The sequence below is a fragment of the Argentina silus genome (assembly GCF_951799395.1).
Source record: "Argentina silus genome assembly, chromosome: 13".
In the NCBI taxonomy this organism is placed as follows: Eukaryota; Metazoa; Chordata; class Actinopteri; order Argentiniformes; family Argentinidae; genus Argentina; species Argentina silus.
The window spans coordinates 16,220,567-16,242,060 of record NC_139667.1 but is presented as its reverse complement, the minus strand read 5'-3'; the positions used below and the strand labels follow the sequence as shown (position 1 = coordinate 16,242,060).

The following is a 21,494-nucleotide window of genomic DNA, read 5'->3' as shown; positions in this document are numbered from 1 at the left end:
GGACACATTATTCCAATGATATTTTAGAGCAAGCCAGCATTATATCAATACTTTCAGAGATGGAAAAAGTTGTCAAACATAGAAAAAGCGGCAGCTGCAGGAAGCTCTATGATCCGTTGCAGAGAGCAGGTTTTGAACGGTTAATCCGTACTGCAATGGTTAACAAGACGAGAGCGGGAGAGGCGAGAGGCAACAGAGCAGGCAAGACAACACGCAGTGTCCCGCGCCTCACTGATCACAACGCCTGCTCAGAATGCAGTGAGGAACATAGCAGCGACAGATGTGATTATAATGGATTCAGATATGTAACCCTGTGATTTGTGCGTTTGCTTTCAATGTTGCCACTATAGCGACTTCCAGATTCAGAATCACTGTCGGAATACATAATTCTACCGAGACAGTGCGAGCGCAGAAGTCCTTTCCGTTGCGTACTGGGCGGCATGCATCGTAAATCTGCCTCTTTCAGTGAATGGGACGTCGTTGGTGAAAAGCATTAATCGACAGTTGATATATAAATTACTTATGAAAGTCTCCTCGAGGTCAGTGAACAGAGCTAGCGGCTGCATGGGCAATGAAGGTGGCCGGGAAACAGCAACCTGAACTGTTTGAGCGACCAGCCAGCCTCTTGGTTGCAACTTGGGTAAGTCGATCTAACCTTTTCCTCCCCTTATTTACCAAGAGATTGAGGATATCTGTCCGCTTTGTCAATTGGCCCAGTTATGCTGAAAAATAAGTTGCTTTTTTTTGTTTTGTTTTTTTAAACAAATACCGCAGGAGATCATTTCTCCATAATGTTTGTAGAATTAGGTGAAATTGCTGAAATATCATAACGTATGCAGTTTGAGCTGCGCGCTGTTTGTGGGAAGTGACACAGCTTACATTGACATGGGCTATGCATTTCAGTTTTTCCATCAATGTTGTCTATTTTGAGGCATTTAGTTGTTTGCCAGGTATACATGACATACTGAGGAACATTAACTCCCTACAGGGGCTATTTTGTCCTCCCACGGAAGCAATACACCTATTCCCCTATAAGTTATTAAACCCCAAATAATTATGTATCTTGGTCAGGTTGGTCAGTGATTCTTAAGGGGTTTTGGTTAAGTCTCATGTCTAAAGTTATTGATTTCGTTCAATAATCTGTCATCACGTATGGAATGAATACATGATTAACATGATATAGTCAGAGTGGAGCTGGCCACACTCTTGATTTTAGCCAAGGGGAAGGGATGAAGAATGCCATTATTGTCATATTTTAGTTGTATTAGCCTACTTGATGAAGTGAGACACTGGAATAATTTGGGAGGCTGGGGTACAAACACACACTAGTCATATTGTGTCTATTTTGAGCATATGAATGCCACTGAATACAGTACACACCTTGAATAGAGGACCTGTAGTCAATGGAATTGCATCATGGTGCATGCGGCTCTGCAAACCCCACAACAATGTGAAGTGTTGTTTGAGACACTTAAACATAATGTTTAACTTAAAGTTAAATAATCCAGAATAACAATATCACACCCCCAGATTTCCCCTCATTAAAGAAAGTGAATATCTGTGGGATTTTAAAAGTTATATAACACTCCAGTGTCAGACAGACCTGTACCGAATTGTCACTGACAAAGGTACAAGCTTTGATGTTAGGTTAAACGTCCAGACTATGATCCGAGATATAGTTTATGAAATGATATGAAAATATGATTGGTATAACATTGGCTATAACTTAAAACAGTTTGGGCTAGAGACAAGTTGAATGGTGAACTATGAATGGTGTTACCATGACAGTCACAGTACTGTTTTTCAGGCTACAGTGCAGTGTCTGGATATGTCTAGATCAAACAAACTTTCTGAAAACAGGAAAAATAAGTTTCTCATAAATGTGTCTCTTGATGCTCTTATTTCTTTATGAAAGCGTTCCAATGCCTGAACTTTCCGATGCCTTTTATGCCAATTATGCAACGGATGCCCCTTCTAGAAGAGCTGTCTTCTCCACATGGAGATTATTAACAGTATTTAGTGTATACACAACGTTTCTCAGTGCTGGAAGCTGACCTAAGCAACGGAAGCCTCCGTGTGGAAATACGTATGTAACATGTATTCTGATAATTTTTCAGAGTAAACATCCTGTTTTTGCAAGGGGAGGGAGAGGAAGAGACACTATTCTGATTTGTCATTACAATTTCCATTGCAGTGAAAAGACGGCGCAATCCTGCATACAGTAGGCCATTGTTTAAAAGGTTTGTACTGCCATTGCAACGGTGGTCTAAATGCCACTGCTGAGACAGACACAAGTTGTGAAGATGTGCTGCTGAAAGCAACCACAAGGTGGTGACGAGCTGTGAAGGATGTTTGAAAAGAGCCATCCTTCTGGTATAAATTACTGACAGTGCTGACATTATTGGTGTTACCTCCAAATAATCAGTCAAATAAAAATTTGAGAGAATGGTTTGTGATGGTTTGCTTTATCAGCTTGCCTTATCATATAGATATGTTTCAAGTTTATTATAGTAGCTCATGAATTAAAGAGATGCAGAGTGGTATGGTTTAAATATCACATTATCTTATTGAGGACCAAGCAATGGGACCAACTTGTTTTTTTTTCAAATGTCATAGCGTGGAGAAGTGGGGGAAATGTTTTCGTGCAATTTGACATGAATAAGCGTGAGTCTGCTTTGGTAATGGAACCAATGCATTATTTAACAATTACAGAAAGATTTTGGGTTTCAGTGGGATTGAGACTGGATAGAAAAGTAGCCTGCGGTAGGCTAAGATGGCTGTGACATCAGCCCACAGTTGATGACAAATTTGCTCACCTTCCCCCACTCCGGCCCTATATTGTAGTTCCCTGCGCATTGCAGACCCATGATGAACTCTCAGTGAAAAGAGAGATCGCTCTGTCTGTATAAATGACTGACTAGCCCCCCTAGTTGATGACAATTCTCTCAGAGATGGGAGCACACCTCCCCCCCAACCTGCTCATAGATTGCTGCTGTGGTTTAGACTTGGCTCTCCCTTGTTGGTGTATGGGCTGGTCCCACCCCCTTGACACACGATCTGTTCCAGGTGGAGATATCGCCCTGCTGGAGAAAACACACCTAATCTGATTTGTCCTTCCCTATTCTAGTATTTTTCCACTCAACTTTTTGTATATGCGTGTGTTGCATCATCCTTCTTGATGACCTGACTTAACCTCTCCATGTATTAATCCAACGTACCACGGGACTAATGCTTGATCCATCTCTCATTTATCAACAGGCCATCACATTAGTAAATTTAGCACACTGCAGTAATGTATTTTTCTTATAGCAATAATAAACTGTTTTTATAAAAAAATAATTCCTCAACACTGCACATTACCCATTTGAATCAGACTCCCTTTGAAAAGAGAGATAATTTTGTCCAGCATGAAGGAGCATAAACGCTCAATGTTTTTATTTGTTGATTTGTTGATTTTTATTGATGCTTGCCAAAAATACTAATGAATAAAATGTGTCTGCAGTAGCTCGGAGCAGCGTGTTCATATGTCCAATATTGGTTAATATTGTCATATCACATGTCGACAGGGGGATCAGGGAACCTTATAACCTCACCCCCTATTTGGGGTGAAACGGAGCGGGAGAGGTTGGCAATGGCATTATGATGAAAACTGTGTGCACAAAACAAGATTAAATTACATTATTCTATTTGTTCCATATTTTAACGAAGTTCTAGATGTAGCCTACTGGTGACAGTTGTTTTCCATGACAACTGTAGCAAACAGACCTGAGATCTGAGCTAAACAAATCTCAGTTGTGGCACATCTCATGGATAAGCTTTTCTGCGACGTTGACGTTTTACAGACGTGACTAATGTAGGCATTAAAGGAGAGAGCAGGGTTGAATTTCCGATGCTGCAGGAATTGGTGATCTGCTGAGGGGTGCCTATTAGCATGGCCTTTGTCTTTCTGCTGTTGATTTGGAGGAAGTTGTTTTGCATCCAAGATTTGATCTCTTCACAGTTGGACAAGGTTGACAGAGCAGATGTTGTGCCAAGCTTGATATACAGTGCCTTCGGAAAGTATTCAGACCACTTAACTTTTTCCACATTTTGTTGTGTTATAGACTCAATTTAAAATGGATTAAATTAAAAGAATTTGCCATCAATCCACACACAATACCCCAGAATGACAAAGCGAAAACAGGTTTTTAGACATTTCAGTAACATTTATTAAAATTGAAATACAAAAATACCTCATGTACATAAGTATTCAACCCTTTGCTATGACACTCTTAAAATTAGCTAGAATGCAAAAATGCCATCAACAAATCACTCAAGAAGTTGAATTGAGTCCATCTTTATGCAAGGATAATAGTTCATGTAATTTTGGAATTAATATCTTTGTTTTTATAGGGTCTCTGGTTTGCATAGGAATCAATTACACACTTGACGACTTTGTGCTGTTGGAGTTGTGTAGACCTGCCATTGAGGAAACCCACCCCTACCACAAAACTGTCATTTCACCCTTGTTTCTGACAGACACAAGCCATGAATGTTCTCCTTGTACTGATCTTGTTGGCTAGCTAACAAACTAACTACTATCTATTAACTAATGTTTTCCCTCTATGTGATTAATTTTCAAAATGAGAGAATTAAGTGAAAATGAGGTATTGCTTGTTAAAAAAGTGGATTCAGGGATCAATCCACCAGTGCCTCTAGTCCTCTCCCTTTGTTAAATAAATCCCAAATTGTTCCTGTAATGTAAATGAAACAGCACTTGATTAAATAAATGTTTTATACCTTATTTTGCTCAGTCTTTTAATTGTTTTGGCCTGTGAATTGGACCAAAGTAATTGCCCCTCTGAAAAGTCTCCTCTTTAGTTTTGCAGCTAATTTGCGTTCATTCTAGGGTAAGAACTAATCCTAAAAGTCACCAGAAATTAGCATTTAAAAGCTTATTTTTATGTATTGTACCAGTTTGCATCCCTGTCTGACACATTCATGCCTACCTCCTGGAAAGTGTTCCTGATCTGTGGGACAGCTGTTTTGGGGGTTTTCTTAATTATGGTGAGCACTCTTCGGTCATCCACTGTAGACGTCTTCCTTGGCTTACCAGCCCATTGCTAGTGATGTTTCAAACTGTTGATTTTGGCAAGCCTAATGTTTTGGCTATGTTTCAGATTTTTCTGCCTAATAATGGCTTCCTTGACTTTCACCTTGACACCTCTTTGGTCCTCATGTTGACACAAAGGCAAACTCAAAGCCGAGAATCAATACTGTGGATGGATTTGGTGGAGCCAGCCATGTGATTTAAATGTGGCTGATACAAAAACAGTGATCGTTCATCCAATGTGAATGGTGATCAATGCCCCCTTCTCTCAGCCCGGAAAACCTATTTACAGTTGAATAAGCATGCCTGGTGGACGTCCTGAGGATATCGTGGCTTTCCTGTCGTCAATTCCTATTGTAATGTATAGAGTATAGGCCTCTCCCACCTGTGTCCTATTGCCCTTCTGGCCATTCCGGAGTTGAGACTGAAAAGACTCTGGAATGACCTGCCTGAGGATATTAGGCTAGCAAGATCGGTACTTCCTTTTAAATCTCTTAAGATTTTTTTTTTTATAGACTAGCCTTTAACTGACGCTGCCCTTATTGTTTTTAATTGTTTTTTCAGTTTTGTACACTTCAATTCCTGCTATCCCTCAGTTATGTGTTTTAAGTTGCTAACTACAAATAATTAGGACCAGGATAAGGAAGGCATCTCAGTTGGACCATTAGTAATGAGATGTTGTTAAGGATCTTAATTGAGATTGTGTTGTTTGTGTTGATGGACTTTAGGCCTACCAGTTCCAACCAAAAGGTATCACTCCCTTTATTTTATAAGTGCTCAAAGAAGGATGAATAATGGTTAACACATGCCAACACAATGTTTTTCAAGCACAAACATGTTGCAAACCCCATAAGGTAATGACTGCAGTCATTATTGGCATATTTCACCAATAGGCATTTGCCAAAATACACTTTGTGCCCCCTTTGCGTTACCATACCATCTGTATTCCCCAGAGACAGAACACCTGAGTATAGCTACTTTTGTTGTGCTCCTGACTTGTGTATTGCCCAGGGGGTCGTTTCAGGGAAAATGGCAAGGCCTTAACTCCAAAGTCTCTCTCGTCTTCACTCAAATCTGAACTTGAAAAGAGACATGGCTCAAACCTTTGGGCTTCCTAGATTACATCCACTCAACTGTTTCAAATGGGAATGTAATGTGTTAACAAAGATAGGAAGAGATTTTGAAAATGTGATGAAAACGTAGGAACTTTTAACATGACAAAGGTTTTACAATTGGATAGATTAAATGTATTACTTTTGACCTCCACTGGTGCATATAATATTACTTTTACTGTTACTGTGTTCACACACAATTATTTTTCATATTATTTGGAAATGGACTCTGTTTTTTATTCAACTTTAATTAATCAAACATTACTTTTAACATTAGCACAACATCCCACAGATTTACACTCAATTAGTAATTAAAGGCACAATCTGGAGTTACTTCTGCTGTTGAATGGTCATTTCATGAAAAACTAAAACAAACTGAGAACACCTATTTACATATTCAGCCCATTTGCTGTGGCAATCCTAGACAGGGTCCTTTTTTTATATATAGTATGGCTGTGATGTGGTCATAATCACGAAGTGCAGCCAGGTGTCGACGACCATCACAGCCGTTCCGATATCCACGATATAGGCCAGCACACCCTTGAGTGTGTTTTTGCTGTTATACAACTTTACACCGACAGCAACTATTTTGACAACAAACAATGATGCTAGTGTTTTTTTCATGGTAGTTCATAAAACTATCACCGTCTTTAGGGACGGTGCTATTTCTGGAACGCATGGTCAAATGTGATTGGCATGGGAATGTAGCCATTGAACTAGCTAGCTTGCTTGGTTCGTAACGTCCAGTGCCTTTGGTGAATATGTGTCAGTTTGGCTAGCTAGCCATCTGTATAGTCGCTGAAACAAGTGATGTAGCCAGATTAAAGATTTAGTAAGCCTGCTAGCAATAAAAAATCCCCAGATGTAGCTGCCACTTGTTGCAGATCAGTGTGACAACAAAATCGCAATGCACCCACGGCTGAAACTAAATTGGAAACATTGCATCCATCCAAGGGGTTCGCTGCACTGGTGCAGTTCACGAAACACTAATCATGCTGATGTAGCAATAAAAGTAAAATCAGCTGTTTTCATTGTCCATAGACGAGTTATGCATCTAGTTGAGTTGTCTATAATGCCCACATTAGCTGCACTGATGGGGGGAGATTCCTCTTCTTGCATAGTGAGCTTGAGTGTGTATTATGGTGTATCTATACATTTCTCAAGCTAATGTGATGAGGTAGCCATGCTGGATATCCCATGGATATCAGATTGGCTGGAATGCTAATTTTGCAATAACAATTTTTGGTTGGATCTAACCGTTATAATAATATATTTTTTTCTATCCCACTAGACAAAGTCCGGAATTGCCCTGCTGTATAATGAGGAGACCAATAACACTTTTGATGTCCGCCTAAAGCTTACAAAAGAGTTGTTAACAATACAGAAGCTTGATGTGGTTTGCACAAGAGGAGGTGACCCACAATTAAATGTAAGTACTTAGGTTTTACCTTGCCAATAGGGCACTCATTTTGGTATTGTCTAACTATGTGTTTGAAAATGTTCCTCTATGCTTACATTTGTCTGGGTAAGAGAATGGTATTGTCTTTCTCTTAATGTTTAATTACTCACTGCCACTTCTTTGACATGGTAGTTGGCTAATCAAGACAAGACATGTGGTGCACAATGCTTGGCTGTAAGGAAAGCTGAAAACTTAAAATCCATTAAATGAAAGGACCTATTTATAGCGGTGATTAGGCTACACAAAGTTGTAATGATTGACCATGTCCAACTAATATAATTGCGTATATTATAACTACATATAAAGTGTAGCATTATTATTCATTTACTTGCAATTGCTACACAATTTGTGATTGGTCTACCACATGGATTTGCCCCCCAAAATGGGTGTGTATAAAGCGTGTATAAAGCCTTGAGAATTTATGCACCAAATCTTTTCAATAGTTCGAATTGATCAGTTGAAAAAATGTTGTCTTGTTGTGCTTATAATTGTACTAATTGTACTGGTGGAGGGGGCCCAAAGTAAAGTTTTTCCATGAAAGTATGACATTGGAATGCATTTTTATGTGACAAACTAGGATGCATGGTATGGTGCCTTAAATTGGCCTAATGAAGGCACCATAGCAGGCATAATTTTAAGGTACCTTCTGAATGGGACATGCAGTAACTTCCCGCCTTCAAATGCTGCCTTAAAAGACAGCATCCTTCCTGATTGAGACACAGCCGAGATGAAGCTGGCCATTTAGAATGTTGCAGTAAAATGCAGCAAGACTGTTCAGAATACTGTAAGAAAATTATTAAAATTATTAAAGTTATGTAGTTGTTTGAGCTAGCACAGTATTATTGCCTTGATCACTTTTGTAAATCAAAAAGGCCACTAGATTCCACATGTGCACATGCAGTACAAAAACAGTTTTTTTTGTGAGATTTTGAGTCTGGGTGTGCTCAAGATTTATGATGCCATGTGTGCCGCATGCGGTGGATGGCTCAGACATTACAGACAGATTGATAGGAAAATGACTTGAGTCTCCCAGTACAACAGCATAAGCCTATGTTGCACGTTTTGTTCATCAATATTTTCTTATTCAGTTATTTGCAGTGAATGTTTAGTAGTAAATTAATCATTTGTAGCAGCTATCTATTCTAGAAGCACAACTAAATAGAAGCACTTTCATTGAAATGATTTACATACTATACATTTGTCATATTTTAATGATTAAAAGAAAATGAATAAATTGAATAAATACAAAACTTTAAAAAAAAACTGACGTTTTATAGTGCCCTACAAAGTATGAAATAAAAAATACAGTGCTCCACGCACAAGCCCTGTTATGAGAGTCACACAAGCCGATAGTCCTACTGACTACCCCTTTTTCTCTTTTGAACCGAAATCGTGACCCAAAAACCGAAGTATAAACTGAACCGTGGGCTTGGTGAACTGTTATACCCCTAATACAAGGAGAATTTAAACGAGAGGCATAGCCAGGCACTTCCCTATGGCCCCTAACTATACTAGTTTGTATGTAGCCTTTTGGGAAGAGACAATGATTTGGAACCCTTTGTCTTCATAAGGTATTTAAGAAAAACATATCCTTCTGAACAGTTTATGAGAACTTCAATAGGACGAAGGGAAAGTAGGTCTAGCTCACTATCCTTCTCATCGAAATCCATTATTATACCAATCATCATTCTTCAATACGCTGGTAAAGTGATTGCATCATAATCAAAGAATACCATGACAACAAAGCTGTCTGGGCACAAACATAGCACATTTGTATTGGAAGCTCCATAGGAGACTAGTAAATAAAGCTAATAAAGTCACTAATAAAGCTGAAAAACTATTTTTGAAAACAAATGTTCTAACCTGTGCAGTTTTTCACACTGACATGTTTCTGGGATGATATGGAAAGCGAAATAATTAACACTAGTCAATTTTTATCATAGTGGGATAAAGTTTGACAGCCAAATATCTGCATTATCATGTCAGTGTTACAGCATTGTACGGTTGTTTGAGTGACGTTCAGTTTTGCCAGTGTATTGTCTTCATTTTATTCCAGAATATATGGAGAGTTAGCTAGCTGGCTAATTCATTGATCCTGCTTTACATAACATTACCATCACGGTCAAACACAACAATGACATCATTACGATGTTTCGCCTAAGCATGATGGGAGATAGTGATGTTGTTAATAATATGGTCTTAATTGAAAGGAAATTGTTTAAATATTATTTTACCAAGGTGAATTCCCATTTTTTAAAGCACAGAACTGTCGTACTTCGAAGACAGGTGACTGGCAGTCTGGGCCTAAGCATAAAAGTAAGTGTCAAACTTTAATCATTACAAATGGCTGAAATGTAAAGGCTATTGGACTTCAAAAGTTGTGAGTCTGTTACATTGTTTAGATGAGACAGCACTGCAAGAGTGCTCCTGGTACATCAAGGTCCAATTCTCTATTGAAATTTTGGGTTAAACTTGGATGATATGCATGGTTGTTTGGTGCATGAAAGCACATATATCCAATGGATGTATACAAATGTTTAACTTTTTGATGAGTAATTCTACCTTTCACTTGTTACTCCCAGGGAGGTGCTGAGCATAAAGTGCCTGTGGTCATATCAAAGATTTTCAAAGATCAAGTAGGTAAGACAGTATTCAATGTCACTCTTAGTATGGACCAAAAGAGCTTACATTTGTACTGATTTAATGAAAGACATCAGTGTAAAACACTTAAAGGGATAGTGTAACTACACAAACATTAGTTTTTTGATATGCAGTAGCTGTTGTGTCAGATAGGTTGTTGATCAATCAGTATGATTTTTAAGTGCATATCGTGGCTATTTAGTTATGTCCAGCAGCCCAGTTGCTTAACTTGGCGATAACAAAGATACAAGATACATTATTCTGTATTAGCTACACAACCAAGTTTGGTGTAATTAGTTTCCAGCATGATGGAGAGCATTCACTGACATGCAGTGCCCCGCGTAAGTCATGGGGCTGTGAAGCATTTTCTCTTCTTTTGGCTTTATACTCCAAAAGTTTGGATTGAAATCAAACAATTACTATAAGGTTAAAATAGAGATTCTCAGGTTTTATTTTAAGTGTACATATTGGTTTCACCATTTAGAAATGACAACACTTTTTTTATCCATAGTCCCCCTATTTCAGGCCAAATGTCCAAATTAAGCACTCATGTTTAGTATTTGGTCGACAATCCTTTGCATGTAATAACTGCTTGAACTTTGTGACCCATTGACCCCACTAGATGCTGGGTATCTTCTGTGGTGATGCTCTGCCAGGCCTGCACTGCAGTCATCTTCAATTCTTGTTTATTTTGAGGTCTTTTTGCCTAAAATGTTGTCATCAGGAAATAAAATGCATGTTCAATTGGATTAAAATCTTAAAATTGAAATGACCAGTCATGTCCTTTCCACTTTTTGGCCCTGAAAAACTCCCTAGTTACTGTGGCAATATGTTTTGGGTCATTGTTTACCATATTATGAAGTGACATCCAATGAATTTGGAGGCATTTGCTTATACTCAAGCAGACAAGATATTTCTGTACACTTTAGAATACATTCTGCTGCTGCCGTCAGCAGTTACATCGTCAATTAAGACAAGTTAGCCAGTTCTAGTGGCAGCAATACATGCTTTAAACATGACACCCCCTCCACAGATAACACCCCCCTTTTTCTCCAATCCTTCTACTTGCAATAACCCTGGTACATGATGTTATTCATCTTATCTTTCCACAATATATTTTTCCAGACCTCTGCAGGCTACTTTTAGAAAACTTTAGATACTTTTTAGAAAACTGTAACCTGACCATCCTTTTTGAGGATAACTAGTGGTAGCCTCTGTAGTTCGGATGCTAATGTATTCTGCGGATGGTAGTCTCTGACACATTCACGTGTTCCTGATCTGTGGAACAGTTGGGGTTTTCTTAATTATGTTTAGCATTCTTCAGGATCCACTGTAAAAGTATTCCTTGGCCTACCAGCGTGTTTGCGATTGCTGAGCTAACCAGGGCCTTTTTTTAATGACGTTCCAAACTGTTTATTTTGGCAAGCCTAAGGTTTAGGCTATGTCTCTGCTACATTTTTTCCCCAGATTTTTCGGCCTAATAATGCCTTCCTAGACTTTCATTGAAACCTCTTTGGTCCTCAAGTTGACAGACACCAATAGCAGACTCCAAAGACAAATGCAAAGACTTGAATCAATACTAGACATTGACAGCTCTGTTATGCCTGCACAAATGATGTGACGAAACACACCTGACTTACCAGAAACACCTGTCAAGCCAATTGCCCCATTACTTTTGTGCCCTGAAATAGGGGGACTATGTATATAAAATGTTGTCATTTCTAAATGGTGAAACCAATATGGACACAACATAAAAAAGCTGAGAATCTCTACTTTAACCTCATAGTAATTGTTTGATTTCAAATCCATACTTTTGGAGTATAGAGCCAAAAGAAGAAAAAATACTTCCCTGTCCCATTCCTTACACATGGCGAGGTACACTGCCATGAGACAAGGCAGACAACACATACAGTGTATCACAATACAATACAACATTATGTACAATGAGTGTGCAAGGTGCAGAGCCAGTGTTTAACCTAAAGCAGCGATGCCATGCCAACAAAGCAGTTGCGTTCGCAAATTTGTTCCCCCTTGCTCTGACTGACTGGCCACTCGCCATCATTTAATGAATTCCGGTAGTTTATAGGAGATTGACATGCAAACATTATCGAGACAAATAGCCAAAATGGGAGGTGTTCACCTTACTGTATATCAATCTCACTGTGTATCACTTTGTGTGGTGGTGCGCGTTGACATAGTTTCCTGCTAGATTGTAGCACAGGTTTGGATGAGTTGGGATTGACAAATATATGTAACGCTCTCGTGATCAGAGCTATTAATTGGATCCGGACAGATGCATTTTCACTGGAGTTGCTCTTTAGCAAAGACTAAGGGGAAGTCTGAGACTGAACTAGTTCATCAGCCCAATAGCAGATTAAAAAAGCATTTTCTCCTGTACAGATAATACAAACCATTTAATCAAAACATGACAGCGACAATTGAAATGCAAACAAATGATGACTGGTAGATATACCCCTAGAAGCTTGCAGTCACTGATATTTTGTGAATAATAAATCAATTCTATGCAAATTCCTCAACACCTTTTTAGCTTGTGAAAGCATGCCGTCAACATCCTCTTTCATAGATCTATGCACATCTTTTCAATAGTTAAAAGTTGTTTAATTGTTTTTGTCAGTGCCTCTGCAAATGAGTTATTATCCAGATTAGTTTCACATGTTATGCTTTTTTGTGTTCCTCAGAGCTCTGGGATGTTACTGGAGATTAGACAGACTGGAAAATAATTACTCATTTCATACATGGTAATGTGATGGAAATAGCAATCAATGTTCCTATGTTGTCATTAACCTTTGACTCTCAACGTTTTCCGCCCGCAGCAGATCAAACAAGAAAGCTATTTGTTGGGGACATCATGTTACAGGTCAGTTTGCTGGGCTCCCAACTTTTATCCATCAAGCTTCCTGAGGTCATCGGCGAAAGATGGAGATGTGCTTGTTGCATTTTAATTGAGCTATACCCTCTTTTATTCAAGAGAGAGTTTTATTAGTATACTAATATTAAGAAATCTGTAGAGCAGCAATAAATGCTCAATCTCACTAACCTTTTGTTTTTATCTTGATACCACTACAACAGCTTGACATTTTATGGATGGATATGCATTGATTTATTGAACCAATTCTTCAATTTCTTCCTTTGTTGATACAATGTGGGTGCTTTATATCTCACATCCAAATCGAATGTTGGTTTTGAAAGAGTTGGAAATCACTAAAGTTAAAGTAGCTTTGTTTCTGCCAACTATGTATATAATTTATACTTGCCAACTGAGTCGTGGGTCCAGGAAAATATAACTGCCATTGGCTTTTTATAATTTTGTGATACCTGCAAAGCCATTGATAAGGTTACTTCAAAGTTCAAATAATTCAGTGGTGGTTACATTTGCCAAGGCCAACCCAGAAATGTTTGTGGGTCACATAAGGCTGAAACAGAGATGGTATGCTGCTTTAACAATGATAAAAAACCTAATTTGTATAGCTAATTTAATTCGACATTAGTAATCTTAGGTGATTTACAATTTGTTTGTTAACTATAGTCCCTTATTTGTATTGTTGAACTGCAAGACAAAATTGCATCTATTTGCATCAATTACTATCAATTGACTTTGCGCATCTTCTTTTGTCTCTTTAGGTCAATGGCATTAATGTTGAAAATTGTACCCATGAAGAAGTCGTGAGTATATTTTTAATCAGGAGCTTGCCATGTGTAATCTTTTCCCAGAGTGAAAAACAAAAACAAGACGTTTTCCCAATGATTGCCCAAAGCTCCTGTCGTTTTCAATCTTGGCTATGACAAATCGATAAGAAGTAGATTCATCACACAAAGGCTGCACAAACATGTTGCTTAGAATGTCGGAGAGGTGTGATTCATGAGCGATTCTCTCTCTTTCGCTCTCTCTCTACTGCTACAGCTGTTCTTCGTATACATCACATCAAAATACATCATGAGCTATTTAACAGTGTAAAAAGCCAGGCTGTTCCAACAGTAGAATAGAAGGCTAATAGAAGGCACCATGCTGTGAACTTGGCGGCGCCACTATGTAAATATTTCAAGGCAAATTAAACTATGTTTAGTAATGAACTATGAACTATGTCACCAACGACATTGTTGTTAAAAACAAAAGCGAAAGTGTTTTAGCACTGCGTTTTAGCTGTATTTTTTGCACATTTTGACATGAATAAACACAAGTTGGCTTTTGATAATGCAATCCAGCGCCACCTTATTCAAAAATCCTGGAGAGGATCCTGCCTCATCAAGCTGTGACAAAAATGGGTACATTATTGACTTGTCTTTGATCTTGTTTGTACCGGAAATGGTTGGCTTTCATTAAGTTTTGTTTGTAAGTCCCTACCTATTTGCCTCTGAAATATATCACTCGATAGTGTTATTTTATGCTCCCTAGACTGTCACGCATGCACTGCTTTTGATTTCTTTGACAAGATCTGCAGTCACCATGTTGTTAGCTTTGAAAGGTGAGGTAGACTTCAGAAGAAATTGTCTTGACACGCTCAATGGTGAATACTGTACAGAAGCTTGTCCCCCAATGTCTTTAAACTGTCCAGACTTAAGTCATTTGTTTGTGTTCTCTACACCCCTACAAACAGTATTAACCATCATTGGGCTTACTGCACTAATAATTCATTCAGTTATGGCCATTAAATATGGGAGTGGTGTTGGCCCAGTAGCAAGGCTTGGCAGCCATTTTGAAAAAGATAGCCATGGGGGCAGCTGTGAACAAAAATCTGCGATGGCCCTATATCCAATTTCATATTTTTAGCCCCTCTCTATCCGAATTTAAAGGTTTTATTCTCTCATCATTAAGAAACTTTAATACAATTGAATTTATATCTCTCCACTGGACAAAGGCCATTCCTATGGGATGGAGTGAAATACACAGGGCAGATTTCTTGTCATGTCTTAACACTAACATTATATGAGGAGTCATATTGCATATTATTTTAATTAATAGATACTAGAGAACAGTAATATGACCTTTTCTGCTTAAATGTAAAATATTTAAACTAGGAGGCAAAAAACTTAATGATTTTGACCATTTTGAGGGGACACAACCATTTACAGGACACCTTTGTCATATGTTTGTGTTGTCTACATTCCCACAAACAGTATAAACCATCATTGTCTTACTGCACCAATAATTCATTCAGGTATGGCCATTCAAATTGAGTATGGTCTCGGCCACGAAGTGGTTAGCTGCCATTTAGAAAATTACTGCCATAAGACCAAATCTGTGATGGCCCTATAGCTAACAATGCTCCTTAAGACATGCCCTGGCTCTGTGTCAAATTTGGTGCTTTTATCACAAAAGGCACAATCCTTTCAAAGTGTGGCCTCTAGCCGCCCCACTATACTTTCAAGAAATGTGTGATCTCAGACATTAAGAGGGTAATTACCTTCCATTCTCAGCTAGCAGTTTTCAAGCCTCTCACCAGCAAATGAAACACTGTGTTTGAAATCATAGTTCTGTGTGTGATTACTTAAGAGAAATCTCACTTCAGACGGGGCTTAACTGCTGATTGCACGTTCTTTATTTAGCTCAAGTGTTTTCTTGTCTGCTTAAATCCTGTGCAGTTAGATGTGCTTGTGGCTTGTCATTTCATTAATCTCTGAGATGCTCAGCCCTCTCTCTCTCTCTCTTTCTCTCTTTCGCTCTCTCCAACCTGGCTCTGGCAGGTTCATCTATTGCGGACTGCTGGGGACGAAGTCACCATCACTGTACGGTACCACAGGGAAGTTCCGTCTTTTTTAAAGCTGCCTTTAGGTAAGAGTTTGAGGGGAAGTGCCAGATTACATTGGCCATGTCATATCCTGTACTGTAAATAACTATAGCTTTGGTGATTTGGAGTAATCAAACATGTACTGCAAAAGCTCAGGTGTGGCTATAAGGTGTAAGGCTGTCATGCTGTCATCTTCAAGTTGTTCCTTTTTTTATTACATTTATATTACATAATAGCATAAAGTGAATGCCATGCATTGGCCATGCATCTTCTGAGGCATATACAGTGATATCTAATGTCTGTTTATGCCAGTTTTGTGTTTGAGATTGGCATCCAAAGCTTTTGACAGAACACTTCCCGAACAGTTCCTGCTAGAGATGTGCATGACAATTGTGTGTTGCAATATGATGTTCCTAGCAAATATTGTTGGCAAACACTTAGCACAATGATAACCACACAACTAGGAATAATGTTCTCTTTGGAATGTATGAGCCTATAATCTTGTTCACCAGACACTTCCGGCCTAATGCTCAGTAGGTCTGGTGGATACCTTCATCGGTTAAAAGTCCCGACACACAGCCACTGGCTTTGCCTCCCATCACTCATCTCCCACAGCACCTCACCCCAGTGTCGAGTTTACTGCATATTGCAAGACACATGCTCCATGTCACGCCGTCTTGATGCAATTCAGACACGAGGAGACTTAATGGTGGCTCTCACACCGGTGTTGTGACTGAGCCCCCTCTCAACAAGCACCTCTTACATTGCACAAGTAGAAAGGAGCCATGATCAAAAACATTCAGACATGTCAGAATTAAAATCCGACGTGTTCATGTCTTCTCTTCATGTCGTTGACCAATTCACAGTGTGCGAGTAAAGGCGTCAAGTTCACCACAGATCTTTTTACAGCAGATATGTGCATTTGGTTGGGAGAATGTGGCTTGTGGCAAATTCGTGGCTGAAATCACACAGCGTCTTCTTGACTATACTTGTTTGCTCAGGGGAATGTTTTTGCTTGCTCAACACATGGTATGTTGATTCAGATTCTTTCTGATTCAGAACCATGCCTCACAGTTGTGTGATTTGCTAAGATGGTGTTACGCAACTGATCCTCATCAAAATGTTTATCAAGGTTTATCATGATTTTTCGTTGAGAGTTCACATTACCCAAATCTCACAGTTTAATATCCCCCTCTTTGAAAATGTTCTTGATCAACAATTTACAGTTTTGGTACTACCCATCCCATACCTTGAATGCCAAGTTATGCGACCATACATTGAGTTTTGAGGTATTAATTAAATAATGAAAAAATCTGAAATTCTTCCTTTGCTGTTGCTCTCAGGTTCTCCTGGACCATCCAGTGATCAAAGTAGCAGAGTACCCTCTCCATTATTTGACAGTGGTTTACATTTAAATGGAAATTCCAGCAACACAGTAAGTAATAACTATTAACATTATGAAATGCCATTGTTTTTTATATTGATGTTTTTTTCCTGTTGTTCAGTTTTTCTTTGTTGTTGTAAAGGTAAATATATCCAACTGATGTACAGCACACCAAAATGTCTTTCTCTGATCGTTGCATACTCAAATCAAGAGACCAATGTAGAGGCTTTGATACTGCAACCTATGGATTACAGAATAAAGAGGAATTTTTATTAAAGTTAGTAAAGTAACTAACTAAGGAGACAAATTCCCCCCAACAAATTCGCTCACCTTCCCCCACTCATAGCAACTTGCGCTCTGGTAGTCTAGATATCACACTGGTTAGGCTACTCCTAAAGCCTATATGCGATCTCTTTGTGTCGTGGTGCATGTTGGCATATAGATTGTAGTGCAGGTTTGGATAAGTTGGGATTGATATACTGACATACATGTATATGCAACGCTCTCATGGTCAGAGCTGTTTGGAGGGGTGGTCTCGGGTGAATTGGCTGTAGGCCTTGTGTCATTGTGACCCGATCATTTCTTGTTTTTCACTCGTACTAACCACTACGTTATTCTCCAAACTGGTATGTGATCAAGAATGTCAGTGTTGAAATAACAGCACAAACCAGCATTGGCCATTGTTAACAAATATGTGGCGTAAGGTGAAGTGGGAATTAAATGTCTGTGTGTGCTTGCTCAAATAGTTTCCGATTAACAAACAAAGGCGTTCTCCCCCTTCAAACGATCTCTCAAAAAGCACTTTACTAAATAAATGCATCATTATTATTACTATTATTACATTGTGTGAACGAGAGAAGGCTGCCCTTGCTGATTATTATTATTTATTTTTTTATTTCATCTCTGCAATTTATGAGCTGCTATAATAAACTTGATTTTGCTAATCTATCTGATAAGGCAAGCTGATAGACAAACCATTCTCTTTTCAAACATCCATCGCTTTTGCCAGCACTTCACACCGTGTGTCTGCTGCAGCAGCGGTGGCAAGAGTAAAGTGAGAAGAAAAAAAGGAATGGCCCAATATCCACAGCATATTTCATCTGTGAAATATGGCGGAAGGGTGTGTTATGGCTTGGGCATGTATGGCTGGAACTGGCTCACTTGTCTTAGTTGTTGGTGTAACTGCTGACAGCTGCAGTAGGAAGAATTCTAAAGTCTACAGAAACATTGTGTCAGCCCAAGTAGAAGTAAATACTCATTGGACAGCGTTTCATCATACAGCAGGACAATGACCCACAACATACTGCCATAGCAAGTACAGTTTTCAGTGGACATTTGTTGACTGGCTAATTCAATCTGCGGATTTAAATCCTATTGAACATGCATTTAATTTGCTAAAGAGGAGGCTTAAGGCAAAACATCCTCAAAACAAGCAACAATTGAAGATGGCTGCAGTACAGGCCTGGCAGAGCATTACCAGAGAAGACACCTAGCGTCTGGTGGGGTCAATGGGTCGCAGATTTCAGGCACTCGGGACAAACTTTACTGATGGCGTCCCGTTGTTTAAGTGTGAATAGGAATTCAGGGCAGTCAGGGTATCATCAGGGTACAAATTGGCTGAATAAGCCCCTGGTGTTGCCACTTACAACAACAGTTTGACATATTGTTATATAGAAGTTATTACAGGGACTTCGGCATGCAGGATACCATTTTTATTATTGTTTTAAATCCTTGAGCATGAATGTTACTATCCATGCTATACAATGATATTGTATAGCTGATCAAATAACTGATCTTACCAACTGACCTTAAGATGCATTCCATATGGCATCTACTATAGACTGGAAGAGTGAGGCTGGCTCAGTTCACATGGACTTCCTTGCTTCATTCTCTTTAAACCTGAAATATTTAGTATGAGCAAGCAGAACTGCAGCTAGGCCACTTGAGCATTTCATTGGAAATGTAGCTCTGAGTCTGTTGATTCTATTTTTATCTGAAACAAAAGCTGGAGAAGCCAGATATGCTCCTGGAGGACAGGCTTTTGTGTGATCCTGCATTATCCCTGAACTCCAATTTGTTCATGCTCATTTAATCTCTGTAGAAATAAATCCTGACACATGCCTAACTATGCATAAACAAGTCTGGTTTGACTTAATGTGACAAAAGGTCAGGTTGCATGATACTCTACAGCAAAGTCCCAGGCTGAGAGGGCAGGTGGCTGACAAACACCATTAGCCGGCCAGTTTCCTCACCCCAAAAAACCCTCATGACGTCAAAAACATGCAACAGCAATAACTGCATTGGAGCTACAGTACAACAAAATGGATCATAGACTGTCCTGAGAGTTCGGCTAACATGCGAGTGATTACGTTTATTCATGGTCTTTTTCAGTGCATAATTAATCTCGTCTCTCAGTCATCATTGTCTTCAGTCTTTTTCAGAGCAGAATTAATTATGAATGCGTTATTGTTTTCAGAAAATGTGAGTAGTTGTTGACATGAATATACTGTACATTTGTAACAAGATGTAGGGTGTAAAGTGTTTCTTTGTTTGCTTTGTTACTTGACATGATGTTAGCATTAGACAGACATGCAGCATAGTGAGTTAATATGTACAGTATGAACTAAAAGAAGGGTCAATGAATCAGGTTCAGAGGCTCAGTGACTTCTTTCTCTCTACTTGGAGTTAACATAAAAAAATGCTAGTTCAAGAAGAATTGTTTATCCTTGCCTGCAGGTGATGAGTATTGGCTATGCTTGTCCTCCCCTGTAGATTCCCTCGACTTTGAAATTATTGACAGTGATTTTCTTTCATTGGACCCAGAGTTTTTTTATTGATTCATTTACATGCCTCAAAATAATTAGGTTGGGTCTTGTGTCGCTTCAGAAATGTCAAGAGATACAGAAGGGTGACAGATATGAAAGACAAGGAGTGTCAGCTTAGCTCTCGTTCTCCAGGCCCTCTGTGAGAACAGAGACCTCCTTACTCTAATCTGTGTTAATGGTCTGTATTAAATGTCCTGTCATTTCATGCTCTTCCATTGCACGGCACAACTTGAAAGTCAAGGCAAGTGTAATTATAATTTTTTTTTCATTTTGTTGCTATAGATACTGAAATTGAAATACTTTATTGTTTATCCCACTGATCTATACAGCTGTGTTATAAACCCCATTAGTTAACACAAAATCAAAGATTGAAAAGCCACAGGGCACACATGAAGGAGCCTCATGCACTCACCTGCTGTGGCAGGAGACTCAAGAAAAAAGGCCCCCCTCTACAAGGAGTCTATACAGTCTCAAGTGGAGGGTGTTTGAGGGTTGGTGTGAAAGATGTGGTGTGGTGCCTTTTCTATGGTCCATTCTCATGGCCCTAACCCTTAGGCATGCCATGTCGGTGTGGGAGAGACAACAATATGGGCACACCCCCTTGGGCGTCGTTTTATGAATTGAGTGAGTCGTCCGGTCAATTTGAACGCTCAATTTGAGCCTGTGGAGACCGTCGACATTAAGACTTTGTCTTATAAGACGGCATTGTTGCTAGCCTTGACCACAGCCAAGCGTGTTAGCGACCTTCATGCCCTCTCGGTTCATCCTTCAAGGGCTACAGTAGGAAGGTCGACTCAATTTGTACTACGTTTTGTGCACTTGCTTTGGTGCGCGTGTTCTCTTTCACTCTAGTCTGGGCAACCAGGAAGTGAGATGCTGTGTGTGTCAGTGTGAGTGTGAGTGTGAGAGACATCACCAGGCTGAAACCATGCCAAATGAAATGGGCAGCTTCATGATAGCTACATCACGTTTAATATATTGATAACTAACAGTAGCAACAGCAGCTGACAGTGATAAGCTGCTGACACGCGTCTCTATCATTAATTTGTAATGTATGCTTTATGGAGAGAGAAAAAAGGAAGGCTCACAACTGATATATAAAGGTTGAACAAAGTATTCACAAGCTAAACTGATAAAAGGGGTGAGATCAAATGTACTTACACCTGGTGCTTTGTCGAATGTGGCATAACCATTTATGGCTTTATATTTGATATATATATATAGCATGCAATTTGCTC

The 21,494-nt window shown here is 39.1% G+C and overlaps 1 protein-coding gene across 1 annotated transcript in view; it reads left to right on the top strand.

The window, feature by feature from the left end:
- The first annotated feature begins 345 nt into the window (after positions 1–345).
- Positions 346–21,494, top strand: part of sntg2 (syntrophin, gamma 2) — a 41,915-nt gene continuing 20,766 nt past the window's right edge. Inside the window, exons 1-8 of the mRNA XM_083682810.1 lie at positions 346–640; positions 7,493–7,630; positions 9,920–9,976; positions 10,243–10,300; positions 13,135–13,178; positions 13,943–13,984; positions 16,004–16,091; positions 17,391–17,482. Coding sequence (XP_083538936.1) covers positions 572–640; positions 7,493–7,630; positions 9,920–9,976; positions 10,243–10,300; positions 13,135–13,178; positions 13,943–13,984; positions 16,004–16,091; positions 17,391–17,482 — 588 coding nt within the window. The 5' untranslated portion in view covers positions 346–571. The remainder of the gene's footprint in view (positions 641–7,492; positions 7,631–9,919; positions 9,977–10,242; positions 10,301–13,134; positions 13,179–13,942; positions 13,985–16,003; positions 16,092–17,390; positions 17,483–21,494) is intronic.